A 19022-nucleotide genomic window follows, 5' to 3' on the forward strand; every position below is an offset into this window, starting at 1 on the left:
GTCTGTCTGGCACCTATTTCCCCCACATGTCGTCCGGGCTAAATCCCTCACCTCTTTATGCCTCTGCTCAAATCTCCTTTTCCCAATGAGGTATACCCTGACTACCCCCATTTAATTCTGTAATCGGCCTTCTCTATACCCCTTTCTTCTTTCTTGTTGTCTGCGGCACCTAACATACTTTATTATGAATTTCTGTATTCACTTTCTTCCTCCATTCTATTATCATCAAAGCACAAAGACCATATTGTCCAAGTGACTCCAGCAACGTAAATTGGTCTGTCTAGACCAGGGACTTTGTCTAGCTTCTTGAGGTGGGAAGAGTTTTGCCAGGTTTCAACTTCTCAAGGGACCAAAGTCTCTGTGAGAGGCACAATAACCCCAAACCTGTGACTATATGAAGTTACATGGCAAAGGGGAATTAGGGTTACTAATCAGCTGATCTTAAAAGAGAGATTATCCTGGCTTATCTAGTTGGGCCCAACAAAACCTCAAGAGTCCTTAAAAATGGAAGAGGGAATCTGAAGAGATCCAGAATGATTCAAAGGGAGAAAGACTCAGGGGTCAGTTACGACTGACTGGCTTTGATGATGGAGGCAAGGCGCCACAAGCCAAGAACACAGGCAGCCTCTAGAAGATGAAAAAAGAAACACACTGTCTCCTGAAATCTCTAGAAGAAACACAGTTCTGCCCACATCTGATTTTAGGCCAGAAACACTCGTTTCAGACTTGATTTCCAGAACAGCATATAAGTAATTGATGGTATATTTAAGCCACTACCTGTGCAGTAATTTGTCACACAGTAGAAGGAAACGGTCTTTTTTCCCAGTTGAGAAGGAGCATAACTCTCCTTCAGTCCCACCATCTCTAACAGCTGGGGCTGGTTTTCTGACAAGTTAGTCTCTAGCTAGTACCTAAATCTAGACTGACTGGTGTAAGATAATCTGATTTCCCCACATTATCAAGGTTGCTCTCACATCTGCCCTATAAGGAAGAATAAGAGGATGAGTTCTCCACTTGAATAGATACACAACATGTACACCCAGCAGACTGACTTGGCCCCAGGTGACTTTTGTTTGGGATGGTTTAAAGATTAAGGCCTTTTCTTGTTGACTTCGGACTAATTAAGTTTTCCATTCTCCCAGGAGGACACCACAAAGCCTGCCCCTTAACTGATGCTATGTATAAAATTGTGGAATTCAAACTGAGCACTATAGCAAAATAGGTGATGAGCCAGTAGGCACCCACCTGATAGGATAACTGAAGCTCCCAGGGCAAGAGTATTTGTTTACACACGTATACAAAGTACAGTACTGGGAACGGTGCCTCACCCTTAGCAGGCATTCCATTAATATGTGTTGAAAAAGCAAATGCTATAAGGACTATTACACATCATATAAAATTGACTCCAGATGTCTAAAAGGCTTAAACACGAAAGGTAAAACTATAAAGCTAATAGAAGAAAATGGTGGGGAATGTTTTGCAGTCTAAGGATAGAAAAGGATTTCTTAAATAAAATCCCAAACACATTAACCATAGGGTGAAAAACTGATGGATTTGATTGCATAAAAATTAAGATTTATGTTCAACAGTCAGGCTACAGAGTAGGAAAATATACTTCCAGTGTTCAAAAGTGGCAAGGGACTGGAGCGCCTGGATAGCTCCGTCGGTTGGACGTCCAACTTCGGCTCAGGCATGATCTCAGTTTGTGAGTTTGAGCCCCGCATCGGGCTCTGTGCTGACAGCTTGGAGTCTGGAGCCTGCTGCGGATTCTGTGATTCCCTCTCTCTCTGCCCCTCCCCCACTCACACTCTGTCTCTCTCAAAAATAAATAAAAACGTTAAAAAAATTTTTTTTTTAAAAAGTGACAAGGGACTAATAATTGGAATATTAGAAAATGAATTCCTCGAATTGATAACAAAGAAATCAGGAAAAATCAGAAGACCAAAGCATGTTAAGAAAAGGAAATTCACATGAAAAGAAAACAAACTGGTGAAGGATATGAAGAAATGCTCAAATTCAAATCATCCAAAATGCAATTTAAAATAAAGAATTATCACTTTATACCATGTGCTGGTGTATGTATGGCAAAACTTAGAATATTGACTACAGAAAATAGTAGGGACATGAGGACATGAAAATCCTCTACTTCTGTATGGACAGGTGTAGCCGTTCTGGAGAAAAATCTAGCAGCACTTGCTCAGCTGAAGTATGCTTATATTTACCACCCAGTAATATTGCCCTTAGATAAGCACTACAGATATTCTCACACGGATTGATAATAGGATGTCCAGGGCAGCTTTGTTGCTGATAGCCAGAAGCTGAAGCCAACAGGAGTATCCATTGTAAAAAAGCAGCACATGCTGGGAAACTTTATTAGCACAGAGAAACAACAAAATAATGTTTACACACACAATCACAAAGCTGTTCCATATAGGAAAAAGCAAGAATACGGTTTATAGCAGAAAGATCACTTAAAAAGATCACTTACGTTTTGTTTTCAGGGCTTACATTTATTGCTCACTTTCACCTCCATTACTTACTTATTTATTATTAGTTTTTTAATCAGGAGGCTCCACACCTAACGTGGGGGTTGAACTCAGGACCTGGAGATCAAGAGTCTCATGCTCTACCAACTGAGCCAGCCATGAGCCTCTCCATTAGCCAACTTAGCAAAAGAATTAGAAAACAAGTGAAATTTCTGGGAACTATGGAAAAATAGAAATGAAGAAGTAACCAGAGGTTGAGAAATGGCCCTACAGGCTTCACAGCAGGGATACCTGTCGTTGGACTTAAAACAAGCACTAAAACAGGGAGGTGTTTAAAAGTAATTTATCCTGTGAGCTTCCAAAAAAGTTATAGATCAGTGCCTACAAGGTGCCAAATAAAGCAAAAAATGAGCACACTTTATGTGCTTTCGGAAAAAATCACATTACTCATGAATTGATCTCAGAATTGATCTCTTTCTCTCTCACTCCAGGCTAGAGAAACAGTGGCGAGGTTTGGGAAATGATCCAAATCTTTGATATCACTGCTTGAGTTTGCCTCTTTTTCTGGAACCAATTCTCCACAATTTTATGTCAATACTTAAGAAATTGAGGAAGAGAGCATTACTTGGTGCCTCTCCCCATGAGGGCTTCCCCCCAAAACCATGGTTTCTCCTAGATTAAATCTAACCTGGAGTTCAGAACACTTCACAAAATGGATACAAACTAACTTTAAAAATTCCTAGAAAGACTAGTTTTCTTTAAAATACAGTTATGAATGGGACACCTAGGTGGCTCAATCGGTTAAGGGTCCGACTTCAGCTAGGGTCACGGTCTCTCAGTTTGTGGATTCCGGCCATTCGTCGGGCTCTGTGCTGACAGCTAGGAGCCTGGAGCCTGCTTCAGATTCTGTGTCTTCCTCTCTCTGCCCCTGCCCCGCTCGTGCTCAGTATCTCTCTCTCTCAAAAATAAACATTAAAAAAAAAAATTTTTTTAAAATACAGTTATGTTTAATATTCTCTTTTGGGGGTCACAGATAAATTTGAGGATTGTATTTCTTCATTGGAATGCATTGCTGCTTTACAGAATTTAAGAAAATTTTGCCCAATAAAGGAAAATAAATAAAGGATAAAATAAATAGAAGTATAGTGTGGCAGGACCTGCAAGGATGACAGCACATTTCCCCAAGCTAACACTTTTAAGTATCAGAGGAAATTAAAAGACATTTTGAAAAATAAAGTCAATGGTTAAGAAAAAACAAAACACATACATCTGTGTGTGTAGAGAGTAAGAAAGCCAAGTATGGAGAAAGGCTAACACTTGGTGACCACCCACCCCCACCCCTGCCTGGGGAGGTTTTCACTGCATAATTTCCAGGAATGCAGATTTGAAGTTTTACAAACAGAAGTTGGAGAGGGAGTAAACTCAACAGTTTTAATTTAGTAGTCAGCCTCCCCATAACTCAGCTCTCATAACTGATCTCAATTTAACATCTAGCTCCTTATTTTGTTACTTCGAGACTACGTATCTCTCATGACATACATACAATTCAGGTAAAATTGCCTTAAGTCCACCTAGTGCCAGACTATGTCTAAAAAAACAAACAGAAACAAAAAAAAACTTCGAAAGCCTGGGTCAAATCCTGATACACACAAGTTGTTCCCCTAAAGTTGCTGTTTACGAGTTGATCAGTTTCTCCTTAAGCTTAAAATCACACAGGACCTAGGAATGTTATCACTGCTCAGCTCTTTGCTCCCGGGAACCTTTCTAAATCTCCCCCCACGAGTCAGACCTGGAATTCCTGCTAGTGAAATTCACTAGTGGAAACTATTAAGTGGGCAGTATTTCTAAATCACTACTCATCATCTTGCAAGGCAGTATCAGGCACTGTTTGGCTGTTAACCAAAGCAAGTCAGGATTCCCTAATACACTGCAAACACAGGCGCGGCTTATCTTCTAGTACACGAAATACTAAAAATGTTGGCAAACTACATTAACCCATTGTTTTCCCCTTTTCTCACTTCCCCATTGCTAAAATAGATCCCTACGGACATCATATACAGTAATAAATGGCTTTGATGCTATTGTAGGGCAGTTCTAGAAAGATAACTGGAGTTGAAGTGTTGGCGCAACGCTGGGTCGGCGAGGAGACTGGTTGAGAACATTCCTCTGAAATCCCGGGGGCCGTCAGGGTCTCGTCCCGACCTCGGCGACTGCGGACCGCCAAGGACGGCGGACTGGCGAGGACGGGACAGCAGGGGAAGAGAGCAGCGAAAGGTGACACGGGTAGCCCGGGGCCCGGGGGCGCGCGGCTTCCCTGGGCCCCGCGCCGCGCGCCCCTCCCCTCCGCTCCCCGCACTGCCTCACCCGCCCCTCCCCACCCGGCTCCCTCAAGTCTCCACGAACGGAAATGGGAGTCACAGCGCCGGGGACCAGCGGAAACAAAACACAGAGGCGGCCGCGGGGGGGCCGCTGTGGGTGAGAAGGCCCCGGAACGAGGCCGGCCCGCGCAGGCCCGCGCTCCCTTCCTCCCCCGCGGCCGCACTCACCCGCTCTGGAATCGGCCCCGTCGCCCCCACCCGCGCTCCAGAGCCGGCAGAGAACAGGAGGGGCGCGGGCTCCACGTGCAGCGCTTCTCCCAGTAAGACCCGCCGCTCCTGCGATTCGAAGTGTAAGGCCCCTAGGCCTTTCCCGCGGAATCGGCGCTGAGAAACTCCAACCCCCCTCCCGCCTCCCAGGCACCCCCGGGTCCAGGACTACAACTCCCAGCAGGTTGCGCGAAACAAACGCCCGAGGCAACGGGGGCTCACGAGGCACAAGAATGCCCAACGCCCCAATCCGCTTTGTTTTACATTCTCACTTTCCGGGCAAAATCATACACCTCAACAACCACAAAGAACAGGATGCTGACTTGGGTCCGGGAGGACTGAACTAGGGGACAGGCCAACCAAAGTGCGCATGCGTACACTACAAGGATTCCAGGAGGGAAAAAGACAGCAGGTCAAGTTAGGCGAAGGAAAGATGGCGGAGGCTTCGCCAAGGGACCCGGAAGCACTTACCCTCCACTTCCTCCTCCTGTTTGGCTTCTGTCTCACCTAGAGCTGTCCGGTCGCAGACCGCCTCCGAGACGTTTCCTGTCCGGTGAGTGTCGACCGACTGAAACGGCGGCCCATAATGCATTGCGATGGCGGGTAGGCGGGTGGGGGTGGAGCCAGGGCCGGAAGTAGAACGGTGGCGGCAGCGGAGGCCCCGGCAGCTCGGGACTGAGTGCAAGGTGACTGGGAGGGTTGCTAGACTAGCTTGGCCTCTTGGGACTCAGATTCTGGGTTTCTTCTTGGGGCCTGGGCTGCCTATTACCTCTGTCCTTCAGGAGTATAGAGCAGCCTGGTGTCACAGGCACCTTTACCGTCTGGCCCAGGGTCACTGCTGACCTCGGCGCCCTTAGGCTTTGAAGTTTGCGGTAGATTCCGGCGTGGTCATCCCTGCTCTGAGGGTAAACCGGGGTGGTACGCGAGGCAAGGAGGCCAGGGGTTCCCGGACCCGCGGCTCAGCTGGGGCAGCTCAAGGTCATTCCCACGGGACAGGTCTGCGGCCAGGCCTGCCCTATAGGGCGCGCAGGAGGTCGTGCCCAACTATTGAAAGCAGAATGTGCACCATAGGAGGGAAAGGGGTGACGGTAATCTTAAAAGTTTGCATCCCACCTGAAAATATTGATAGTGCTGAAACGTGGCTAGGCAGCTTTGTTTTACACTCTCATTTTCCTGCACAATCCTACACTCACCCCCAAGAAACAATACGCTGACTGGGGTAGAAGGGGGTTCTTGATTTAGGGGTGAGGCCAAAGTTCGCAGGCGAACAAAACAAGGTTTCCGGGAGGGCGAAAGAGAACGTGTCAGGTTAGGCGGGTTGTGGATTGACTTTAGGAATATGCACGGAATGGGCCGCGAAAGTACTAACCTAGGCTGGTCAGTCATCTCTGTAAAGTGGAGAACCCTGCACCCTCTCACCACAAGGCCTCTTCTCATGTGTACCCTTTCTTGCTGTTGCCTTCCGCAGTCTTTCTACGTCAAATCCCAGTCACAGGTTCTGGGGGGGCGGGGGGGGGCGCGATCGTACTTGAATAGAGAACTTATCACACTTGGTATTTTACACCTATTTGTGTAATAACATGTGTCTTCTGCGGGACGGTGGACTGACAGTGGACACTCATATATTACTCAGTGAAAAAATAAAAGAGAGTAAAAGAGAACAAGTTTTGATAGTGAGATGGTGTGTTCATTTTTTAGACAGGTTGAATTTGATGGTCCCGTAGGACTTAGGAAAGGAAAAGAGCTGTTGAATGGGTAGGTTTAGGGTTCAGAAAAAACGACTAAAATTAGAGGTGTGATTTGGGAATCGTTAATACTTAGATGATAGAGGGGTCCCTGGCTGGCTCAGTTGGTGCAGCATGCAACTCTTCATCTCCAGGTCTGAGTTCAAGCCCCACATTGGGCATAGAGCTTACTTAAATAAAATACTTAGATGATAGAAATTGAAAAAATGAAAACAGACTTTACCTAATAGGAATAACACGATTTTTGCCATCGGAGTTAGAGCAAATTGACGGTGGAGATATGGGCAGTGTAATAACTTTTCTTTGACATAGTTTTATTTTCTGTAAAGGAGGGGTAAGAACACTTTCCCCTAATTGTTAATAATGTTTTCCTAAGGGTTGAAGAGGAGAATATATACGGAAATACTTTGCAAAGTATTTTGGGATGAACCAATGTTAGGTGACCTTATTGCTGAGTATTAAGCATGTCCTTAAATTGCTATAAGGGAAAATAGCACCTTGAATTGCATGATTTTCTAAAAAAAAAAAAAAAAAAAAAGTTTATTTATTTTTTGAGAGAACACAGGCTCCCTGAACCGGGGAGGGGCAGGGAGAGGGAGAGGGAGAGAGAGAAAGAGAGAGGGAGAGAGAGAATGAATCCCAAGTAGTCTCAGTGCTGATACTACGAACTGGGAGATCATGACCTGAGCTGAAGTCAAGAGTCAGACGTTCAACCGACTGAGCCACCCAGGCACCCTGAGTTGCACAATTTTTAAAATAGATCGTGTCCACTTAGATTCTACCGTGTAACCTTGGGCCAGGCACTTAATCTCTAAGCCTCAGTTTATGTGTATGTAAAATGGGAATGGTAATATGTAGCATTTTAAGGTTATTTGTTGTTTGCTTTGAGTCTTCTTCAGTATTTTTCTCTGATGGGGTATAAGGGGTGATGTATGGTGAATTTCTCCAAATAGTTTGCTTTCGGGGCAGGTGAAGGATATTTTGTTGATTATGGGAGTTCTTTTGGTAGTTTTTATGTGCGATTCCAGGGCTTCTCAGCCTTTGCATTATTGACATTTTGGACCAGATAGTTCTTTGTTGTGGGATGGCTGTTATTTTGTTTTGGTTTTTATAGGATGTTTAGCAACATCCCTGGCCTTTACCCACTGGAGGCCAGTAATACCCCGGTCAGGACAACCAAAAATGTCTTCAGACATTGCCAGTAATCCCTTTGAGGTATACTGCTGTCCCAACTCAAGAACTACTGTGTTACTCTACGGTCTTGTAGCTGAGTGCTTCTCAAACTGTCAGTAGTAGAGGACCATTTTTCCCCTAACCCTGTGGCTACCTTTGAAAACTACAATAAAAGTTACTGTAAAAGTTAGATGAAAGAACATACAGTGAAGACACCCAAAATACAAACTGATTTTTTATTATTCAACAGATATATGTGACTCTGTCAAATTGTTGTAAAAGTTTCTAAATCGTTATTAACGATTTTTGTTACGATAGACCAGTAACACAATTTGTATACTATTGCTGGCCCACAGACCACACTTTGAGCACTTTAATAGAAGTTCAGCATCAAGATGACAGTGATTATGGTTATTAATAGGTAATTTTGGAGGCTCATGGGACTCAGGTTAGCATGGCAGGTTTCATTTTATCTGTAAGATTCAGAAATTTTAACCAGGCTGTATTGAGGTGTGAATCTTGGATCCCCATTCCAATGTAGGGTTTAGTAAACTCTGTTTAATAGACATCTTCTTTCTCAATCTGAGAGAAATGTCTTCTAATTATTTATGGCTTTCTTATCTATTCTTTTTCTTTTGGAATTCTTGTTTGCATTTATTTGTTGTAATTTGGGAATTTTTTTGGCATTTGATCTTTCAAGGTACTAAATTAGGTCTCAACTGAAATCATCTTCTGTTTTACCTGCTGAAATGCTTAAAAAAAATTTTTTTAATGTTTATTTTTGAGAGAGAGTCGAGTTGAGCGGGGGAGGGGCAGAGAGACAGAGACACAGAATCTGAAGCAGGCTCCAAGCTCTGAGCTGTCAACACAGCACGATGTGGGGCTCAAACCCACGAACCCGCAAGATCATGACCTGAGGCGAAGTCGGACACTTAAGCGACAGAGCCACCCAGATGCCCTTATTTGCTGAAATGTTTTAGTTAGAAAATCATATATTTTAGTTTCAGGAGCTCTAAAGACTTGGAAATCTTTAAGTCCTTATTTTTCTTTCTTTTTATTTTTTAAAAAATGCTTATTTATTTATTTTTGAGAGCCTGATGTGGGGCTCAAACCCGCGAACTGGAAGATCATGACCTGAGCCAAAATCAAGAGCCAGACTCTCAAACGACTGAGCCACCCAGGCACCCCTTTCATTCTGTTTTATTGATTAGGTTGTACTGTTTGATTTTCTCTTTCTTACTGGTGGGCTCCCTTGGGCTGGTTCTTTTGAACTTAGATTTGGCTGTTACAGTATTCTTGAATGCCTGGAATCCTACAGTTGGAATAGGCAGAACACTTTCCCCTGCTATGGGGCCCGTGTCTCCGTGCTCAGCTCCCTTTTGGTCTTCTGAGGGGGCTCAGGGTAACCTGGCACATTAATCTGGGGGCCAGTGTTCTTTTCTGCCTGAGATGGGCGGTTATCTAACATGCTACCTTGACTATGCTTATTCTTGACCTGTGGTCCAAGACCAAGTTTATGGAGAAGAAATACCTCATCCTAGATTTTGTGCTTTCTTTCTGCATCTAACCCAGCACACAGGCCTGAGTTGTTTCTAACTGCCCCTAGGTCCCAGGGCCTTTTGGTTAAGAAGCAAAAAAACTTGCAGTGGGGAGTGGAGAGGGGGAAGGGAGCTCTGGTCAGGTGACTGTTCTTAGCATTCAGCAAGTTCTGGTGTGATTTATGATTGACTTCTGTAACAATTAGTAGAATTAGATTCCTACTATATGATATACTTAGAGGTATTTTACAATTATGTACATTTTAAAGTATGTTAATACTCTCGTGCTTGTTTTCAGTAATAGAATCACCATGATTCTCCAGAGGCTCTTCAGGCTCTCCTCTCTCATGCGGTCCATGGTCTCAGTGCATCTGAGGAGGAACATCGGTGTTACAGCAGTGGCATTTAATAAGGAACTTGATCCTGTACAGAAACTCTTCGTGGATAAGATTAGAGAATACAAAACTAAGCGACAGTAAGTGAGTAGATAACCACCTGTGGAGTAAATAAATATTCAAGATATATGTAAGTTGTGAGATGGGGAAAAGAAATTACTAGGTCTTTGAAACTGTTAAGACCTTCACTGAGCTGATTGCTGACATAGAGGTTCATTAGGTGTTCCAAAAGAAGATAAAGATCTTGATTCTTTTTTTTAAAGTCCCAAATTTTATCTTATATGAGTTCCAAGGGAGAATTCCATTATATCTATTGTCATTTTAATGTTTATTTTTGAGAGAGAGAGAGAGAGAGACAGAGCATGAGCGGTAGAGGGGCAGAGAGAGAGAGAGGGAGGGAGGGAGGGAGAGAGACACACAGACATAGAATTAGAAGCTGGCTCCAGGCTCCGAGCTGTCAGCACAGAGCCCGACGCGGGGCCCAAACTCACAAACTGCAAGATCATGACCTGAGCTGAAGTCAGACACCCAACCGACTGAGCCACCCAGGCACCCCTCTATTGTCATTTTAGATGTATTGTCATTATAATGTCATTTATTATAAACTAGAGCCAATTCTTAGAAGTCTATAGGATCTTGGAAATCATTTAGGAACTATATTTGAAAAAATTGAGTCCCTTAGACATTAATTAGCCTAAGGTCATAAAACTAATTGTAGGAAAAACATATTATCAAAATATTCTAATTATCAATTTAGTGCCCTTTCTTTGACATCATGATTTGGGGGGGAAATGTATGAACCCAGCATTTTTTTCTTTAATGCTATTTCCATAGTTCTGTATTTCTGGGAATGTCAAAGGTCAAGAGGGAAGTGGCATAAAGCAAAGTCCAGGATAAACACAGTTACGGAACCACACAGCTTTGGAGGTGAATGATGACCTTAGCCATCATCAGATTCAACCCCCAATCTTATGAAAAGCGATACAGAGCAGTTTGGTGTTCCTTTTATTTATTTAGTTGTCTACCATGTGCAAAGCACTGGGCTATTAACTGTGGTAGGCCGCAGAAGGAAGCCATACTGCACTTCCATAATATTCTTGAAATCTGATGGGGTGGAAAGCTTGTAGGAATGTATAAGGTAATCTATGAGGAAAAATGGGTTAGATACTAACATAGTGACACATTCAGTGTTTGGGGACTTCATAGAAAGGAATGTTCCTTTCTTGCTGGAGGCAGTATTTGAGATCCTTAAAAAGAAGTTTTTTTTTTAACATTGTTCATTTTTTGAGAGACAGAGACAGTACAAGTGGGGGAAGGACAGAGAGAGAGAGAGAGAGACACAGAATCGGAAGCAGGGTTCAGGCTCTGAGCTATCAGCACAGAGCCCGACGCGGGGCTCGAACCCACATACTGTGAGATCATGCCCTGAGCCGAACAACCGACTGAACCACCCAGGTGCCCCTGAGATCTTTTATCCCTTTTAAGAATATGGACAGCTATGGATCAGCCCTTCAGTTTAAAACTGTGAAGAACTTACTCACATGGTTTTGTTTATAGCTTCAAAGCGTTCTCAAAACCAAGAAAGGCTATCAGTACATATCTCTACCTCTGGTTATGAACAATTGGTGTGAAGGTTGCACAGATAAATGGGAGGGGGAGAAGGATATATTTTAGGAAGAAAGAGTGGTGTGAGCTAAAGCATGAAAACTGAAACGACCAGGTTGGTTTGAGAAATTGTGTAATGCTGCTCCCCAGGACTGTAGAGTGTATGAGGAGAGTGGGGAGCAGTAAGGATGAGAATGGGGTCGGAATGAGGGGATTATGAGAGGCCTCGATTATAGATGGGCAGGTAAAGTATTAGATGATAGGCATTTATGAGGAATTAAAGGTTTTTGAGCAGGATGGTAGGATGGAACAAGGTTACTCTGTATTAGGAAGATAATTTTAATCAGAGTATTAGGAAGATTGGAATGAGTAGAGAAGACAGACAGACATGGTAGGAAACTTGTAACAATCCAAGCATTGGATTGACAAGGTTGATGAGAACCTTGTCTTTACAGCAGTGGGAATATAAAAGTGACAGTCGAGACATTGAAGGACTGAGAACTGGGTCTTGGTTTTCTGGTGGAGAGAGAGGAGAAGGAACAGTCAAAGAGCCCTGAGACTTTGAGACTGGGCAACTAACAAAAGAGGTTTTGTTCTTACCACAGCTAAGGATGGAGAGAGCTAAAGGATTAAAATGAAGACATTGTTAAGAAATTCTCACAACAGTCTTATAGATCTTATCCCCTTATTACATGTGAGAAAAGCAAGGCTAAAAGAGAAGAATTTGTCTAAAATCACACTATTCAGTAAGCAGGTGTGCAGGATCTGTTGGGGAATTTGAGTGTCTCCTGTCCAGAGGTAGTGTGGCATCTTAGTATTGATGCTGTTTGCACTCCAATTGTCCTTAAAAAGCCTGTCCAATAAGAAGTCAATCCTTGGGGAGCCTGGGTGGCGCAGTCGGTTAAGCGTCCGACTTCAGCCAGGTCACGATCTCGTGGTCCGTGAGTTCAAGCCCCGCGTCGGGCTCTGGGCTGATGGCTCAGAGCCTGGAGCCTGTTTCCGATTCTGTGTCTCCCTCTCTCTCTGCCCCTCCCCCGTTCATGCTCTGTCTCTCTCTGTCCCAAAAAATAAATAAACGTTGAAAAAAAAAATTTAAAAAAAAAAAAAGAAGTCAATCCTGAGGTGTACTCTTTTTTTTTTTTTTTTTTTTTTTTTTTTTTAAGTAAGCTCTGCGCCCAAAGGAGGCTTGAATTCAGGACCCTCAAGAGTTACATGCTCCACCGTCTGAGCCAGCTAGGTGCCCCCGGGATGTACTCTGAATCTAAGGGGACTCTAGTTCATTCATTTATGCAAATTGTGTGGGAAAATGTTCTGCACACGGACTCTGACCTGGAATGCAGCTCTGAAACTTATTAGCACTTGGGCCTTGGGCAGGTTATTCAACTGCTATACCTTATCTGTACATAACATGGGGGTGATAATAACAGCACGTATTTCAGAGGATGTTATAAAAATGAAGTGATTCAGTAAGTTAGCATGCCTAGTATTTTTTACATGAAATAAACAAGTATCCTTTGAGTGTCTGCTTTGTCCAGGTCGCCATGCTAGATCCTGGGGATATAATAATAAGATGGGCTGGGAGACATACTCAGTTGAGGAGGTAGATGAGATCTGGCCTCTTTCTATCATAGGAATCCACATGAAAGTTCTCTAGCAGGCATCATCTGTCAGTAACCAGAATATTGGTGAGACTGGCTGGATGTACTCAAAGCACTGTCTGAAACTTGTAGCTCCCAGAGTTAGAAGACAGTTGTTAAAGTGTCGGGTTGAAGGCTCCACTGTCTATTTCATTAGCCATTGTCCACATGTGCCTATTGAAATCTAATTAATTGCAGTTAAGTATAAATACAAATTCAGGTCCTTAGTTACATTTCTAGTGCTCACTAGCCACATATGGCTAGTGGCCACCTTAATTAGCGCAGATACAATTCATTACGGAAGGTTCTATTGCATGTGCTGATGTAGAAGAAAACTGAGTCCATGAGAACAAGCATCATTAACAAGTTCTTAAATTAGAGCTGTCTCTGGAAAAACACAAAACAAAAAAACCAGAGTTGTCTCTATATTTTTGTGGAAATTCTGTAACATAAGGCCCTCTACTTTGATCATAGGCATATGTAAAAATATTATTACCCTTAATGGAGTTCTCACTTATGAAGTTTTTGTTTATTATGTTCATGATAGGCGGGCAGTAACATGACAAACACAGAATTTTTGCAAAGAATTAATTACATCTAATTGGCCCCACTGCTGGTCTTGATGCTATATTTATCTTCCCAAAGCACAACTCTAATTTTGTCATTTTATTGCTTAACACATAAAATACACACCCCCCGCCTTAACATTCCAGGCCTCTCGTGACCTGAGTCCTGCTGGCTTTTCCATCTAGATGGCTGATTCTCTACATACAGCCAGTTTTTTATTACCTCCACTCTTTGCTTTCTCAGTCTTAGAATGTCTGAAATTAAAATCTGACCCAAACGCGTCATTTGTCACAAATGCCACCTTTGTAAAATGAAACTTTTTTCCAATTAGCTCCGCAAAAATGCTCTCTCCTCAACTTGAGTAGCTGTTTGATAAGCCATGTCTTTGAAGCTTATCAATAACTCTCTTATAGCACGGATGTTTCTAAACATTTTTTTCCCCTAAATGGCAAAATCTCTGAGGGTAAGAAATATTTGCAGCTTTGTTAGGCCCATATTATAGAGACTTAAAGTTACTAAGACCTTTTAAAAGACGTTTAGTGGTGGCTGAATTAAATCGGATAATAATAATAATAGCACTTATTGGCCACTATGTCACCTCACTGTGGGCCAGGCACTGTGTTAAGTGGTACATGTACATTATCTCTGTAATTCTCGTCACACCATCATTAAGTAAGGCCTTCAGTTTTAGATGCGGAAACTAAAGTTTAGAGTGTTTCATGCCTTGCTTCAGTTTATGTAGTTTCAATAAACTGTAGAGCTGACATTGAAACAAGTAGTCATTGACTCAGGGAACCCATGGATTTAGCCATTATATCTTATCACAACTTAGACCTCAAGAGATTATGACTTGATAAACATCCTTGATACTCAAGCCTTGAATGCTAGAAGTTTGTTTGAAGTTGCCTCATTTATGTGATGCCTCATCATTATAGAAGTTTGAATTGAAATTCAAGCGGAAATGCTTTTTTTCAGAAGCTACGTTTTTCCCTATATGATGACTTTTAAAAGGTCTATTGAAACTTGATGGTAAAAAGTAATTTTGGTTTTGTAAACTAGTGCATAAGAAGAGTTTTTACTTGTTCATTTGCCCACAACAGGGCATCCGGAGGACCTGTTGATACTGGCCCAGAGTATCAGCAAGAGCTGGAGAGAGAGCTTTTTAAGCTTAAGCAGATGTATGGTAAAGCAGACATGAATACTTTCCCTAACTTCAATTTTGAAGGTAAGTGTCTTCAATCATGGATTCATTCTTGGGGGAGATTTGTTTTAAGTCGAGACTATTTATGCCTTATACTTGGGTTGTTTAGAGGATTAAATGACAATCACACGTAAATTTATTAGGACAGTGACATTTGCATGAGAAGCTCTCGTACAAATGCTTGCCATCCGTATAGGAGATTATGTAACAGGTCAAATGGTGGGGATTTGAAATCAAACTCCCTAATCTTGAATCGTGACACTATCACCTATGAAGTGTGTGATCTTGGATAGTTAACTGGTGACTGTTTCCCATCTGACATTCAGGGAGAATTCTAATACCTCTCTCGTGGTTGTTGTAATTAAATGACAAAATATGTGAAGTCAGTTAATAGCCTGGTTTATAGTAAGTGCTTAATAAATCATTATCAATTGTAATAGTTCTATGTAGGTGTTAAAAAACCATAGATACTAAAAAAAAATCAAAAAATTGATCAGTTAAATATTGAAGCCTTCTAGATAATGCATTTTATTGCAATATAGCTAAGCGTGGACCTTTTTGTTCCTTTTCTTAGATCCCAAATTTGAAGTCATCGACAAACCCCAGTCCTGAAGAAATAGTGTAAAATGTATTTGGTAATTTGTCCTAGATTAGTTGTACAACTGGTCGGAAGTATCGGGACAAACATATGTTTCTCAACTGTCAAATGTGTTCTTTTAATTCTGATTCCAAATAAATTATTTGGTGATGTTGAGTGTACATTTGAGTGTATTGAATTCTGTGTTTCAGCATTGTTTTTAAATCTGCCCAGTTGGCTCTAATGAAACAGGTGGAGATCTTGGGTCAGTTGGCCACAACTTGCCCACAACCTGCCAGGCTCCTCTCGGTGTGCAGGGCTCGCCTTTTACTAGTGGAGACTTCCCGCCTCAGGGGGCCGCCCTGACCTAAGGAATGTTTGCCACAGAGGGATGTTACATCCGTTCCCAGAATATAAAGAAAAGGCTTGTAAACCTTTTATCATAACTTTTCCAGGAAATTCAAGTTAAGCTTGAATACACACGGGAACATTCATTGTGCTTTAACTACCATCTCTTCAAACGTTAAATGCTTTTATCCCAACAGCCAGGTCCCTCCTCTTCCCTTGCAGTTTATGATCATAGATGTATTACTGTGCTACACAGATGGAGGAAGGAAAGCTGGGAGCAGGCGGGGGTTCTACAAAGGAGCCTCCTTGGAAAGAGTAAGCTGTATGGTGTTGTTTTGCCCAAGTGATGGGAGACCCAGCAAGTAGGCGGCATAACAGGCACATCAAGATTTCAGTTAGCGTAGCTGGCTCTTGAGGAAATGATTTTTTTTTTTCAAAAGGAAATCAGCTGTGCCTTTTTATATCTGACAATCTGACTTGTGTCAGTAAATATGGATCTTAATAAACCTTTAAAGGCTTTTTTTGTTTTTTGGTACCGATTTTAAATATAATTTTATTTAAGACATTGTATTTTCCACTTAAAAAATACAGTGCTTACAAAGTGCAATGTTTATTTCCTTTCCCTGGGCACATAGTCCATATTCAAGTATCAAGAATGACCGGTTTATTTACTATGGCAACTCGACTTTATAATAGCCATGGAATTTGCTACAAATTTGGGTCCTTCAAATGTTGTGTGTGGAACATGCCTTGTCTGGGCCCAGAGGAGGCAGCACCAGATGGGGGAGCTGCACCACCAGGGAAGCCTCCAGGCATTCCTCCCACGTGCCCCTTGCGCTTTGGTACAGCTTCGGAACCATGGGGTTGCAGACTTTCTCCAGCTCTTTCTGCTGATAAAGGTTTTTGTTTCTGTTTTTTTAAATATGAAGTCAAAAGTCAGCCTTCTTCATGAGGTTAGCTCACTCAAAAAGAGGAATAGATTTTTACTGTGGGTGCCATTCTAGCTGGAGTCAAACCTGCTCAGGACTACCTTTTCCAAAAGACCTGCAAACATTTCCTAGTGATACAGGTGTGATTAAACTACTAAGATGTGTGGAATCGGAATTGGGGAGGGTAAAGTATTAGGAAGAAGAGCCCCAGTTTCTTCAAATGCTGCTAAGCAGTGACAGTTCAGTTGACCTCCTTTTATTTAAATAACTGCAGACACTGAAACAATTCAATGTTTTTTTTATGGTGCTATTTAAAGGTAACTGAGGAAGCCAAGTTGCTCAGGTTCTTTCTCTAACCTCCCCTGAAGCACCTCCACCCACCTGCGGCAGGCAAGCTGCCTGACTCTGAGGTGCAAAGGCCCGTCTAGAAGGGCCTGATCCTTTTCAGCACCTCCTTCGTCTCCCTTTCCTCACTCTGCCACTCAGGTTAGTTGTATTTTACCTTTTATAATTTCACACCTACTTTCTCATACACGTTTGAGAGAGCAGAGCATGAGCAGGGAAGGGGCAGAGAGAATCCCAAGCTGGCTCTGCACTGTCAGCACAGAGCCCGATGTGGGGTTCGATCTCACAAACTGGGCGATGATCATGACCTGAGCCTAAATCAGGAGTTGTTTGCTCAACCAACTGAGCCACCCAGATAGATACCCCTCATATTTTTAAAAATCTGCCCTGCAACTATTTGGAGTTTGCTTCAACATCCCAATCTCTTCATTCATTATGTAAACATAAGGATTCAGGGCTGTAAGAATACTGCATTAAGTACCCTACTCCCGGGCCGTACATCATAGGGCGTTTATTGCTAACATTTGAACAGGGAAGTACGCTCTTTTTCCCGGCTGAATGCTACAGTGGTGCTTTGAGTCAGATGTTAAAGGCTTCATCTTCCTCAGAGCCCCTTCCTCTTTCTGGTGACGCTGCCCCAACCCTGCAAACTCCAGCCTTTATCTGTCACTTCAGTCTGCCAGTACACTCCTTATCCTGTACTTACTACCTGAGATGTTTATCACAAATGACCTCAGCCTTCTAGGTTTTCGTGTTGAAAGTAACTTTTCTTCTCCCATGCCTGGTGTCACAGGTTGAAGTGTGTTCCCCTAAGATTCATTTATGGAAGTCCTAACCCCCAGCACCTCCGGATGTGATTGTATTTGGAGATAGGACTTTTAGATGGGATTAAGTTAAAGTTAGGCCCTTTGGGTGGGCCTGAATCCACTCCTACCATCCTTATCAAAAGAGGGAATTTGAGTTGAAGAAAGGTACAAAGAACTGGAAAGGGACACATGTCTTATCTAGTGTTACCTTTTTTTTTTTTTTTTTAAAGCTTATTTATTTTGAGAGAGAATGTGAGCAGGGGAGGGGCAGTGACTGGGAGAGGGAATCCCAAGCAGGCCCCATGCTCTCAGCATGGAGCCTGATCCAGAGCTCGAACCCATGAACTGTGAGATCATGACTTGGGCCGAAACCAAGAGTCAGATGCTTAAACAACTGAGCCACCCAGGTGCCCCTCTAGTGTTACCTTTTTTTTGATTTTTTTTTTATTTAAAAAAAATTTTTTTTTTTTAACGTTTATTTATTTTTGAGACAGAGAGAGACAGAGCATGAACAGGGGAGGGGCAGAGAGAGAGGGAGACACAGAATCTGAGACAGGCTCCAGGCTCTGAGCTGTCAGCACAGAGCCCGACGCGGGGCTCGAACTCACGGACCGTGAGATCATGACCTGAGCCGAAGTCGGAAGCTTAACCGACCGAGCCACCCAGGCGCCCCCCCTCTAGTGTTACCTTTAATGATAACCAAAGAAGACTTCTGTTCTAGGCAATTTTTGCTTATTTAAATCCATTTAGTGTGGGATTTTTTTTGTCTTTGTTACTAGTTCTCTGCTGCTGCCCTTGCTTTATAAATGCTGGCTCTCTCTGGTTAGGGGCTGCATGTATAAATTCTTGGGGGGCTCTTTGGGCTAGGAGGTCTTCCTGTTGTACAGATTACCTAAGTGGGAGGTCTGTTTCAACTCCACCTCTTCCAAACTCCCCTCTGTTCCCCATCCCAGTGGGACAGTCTTATTTCAGATGTTTGACCTCAGTAAGACACTGGCAAGAAGGCACAAGGCCAATTACTTTAGATGATGCCTCTGCTTGAGTACGGGAAACTTACCATCCTTGTCCTAAGAACCTGGGGAAAC

The 19022-nt window shown here is 42.9% G+C and overlaps 2 protein-coding genes across 4 annotated transcripts in view; one reads left to right on the forward strand and one right to left on the reverse strand.

Moving 5' to 3' along the window:
* Positions 1-5698, reverse strand: part of GABPA (GA binding protein transcription factor subunit alpha) — a 40324-nt gene extending 34626 nt beyond the window's left edge. Inside the window, exon 1 of one of the 2 annotated variants that reach the window (XM_015081663.3) lies at positions 5543-5698. The gene's annotated coding sequence lies outside the window, so the exon portion shown is untranslated. Of the gene's footprint in view, positions 1-5032; positions 5237-5542 lie in introns of those variants that run through there. The other variant, XM_027041776.2, reaches the window with a different exon arrangement.
* ATP5PF (ATP synthase peripheral stalk subunit F6) lies at positions 5488-15691 on the forward strand. 2 transcript variants are annotated; one of them, XM_015081665.3, is made up of 4 exons: positions 5488-5624; positions 9826-10002; positions 14832-14956; positions 15507-15691. In XM_015081665.3, exons 2-4 carry the CDS (start codon positions 9839-9841, stop codon positions 15542-15544), a joined length of 327 nt encoding a protein of 108 aa, XP_014937151.1. In that variant the 5' UTR covers positions 5488-5624; positions 9826-9838; the 3' UTR covers positions 15545-15691. The 2 variants fall into 2 exon arrangements, with proteins under 2 accessions (XP_014937151.1, XP_014937150.1); XM_015081664.3 differs by lacking the exon at positions 5488-5624 and adding an exon at positions 5626-5757.
* Positions 15692-19022: the final 3331 nt, after the last annotated feature.

The sequence above is a fragment of the Acinonyx jubatus genome, chromosome C2 (genome assembly GCF_027475565.1).
Source record: "Acinonyx jubatus isolate Ajub_Pintada_27869175 chromosome C2, VMU_Ajub_asm_v1.0, whole genome shotgun sequence".
Lineage (NCBI taxonomy): Eukaryota > Metazoa > Chordata > Mammalia > Carnivora > Felidae > Acinonyx > Acinonyx jubatus.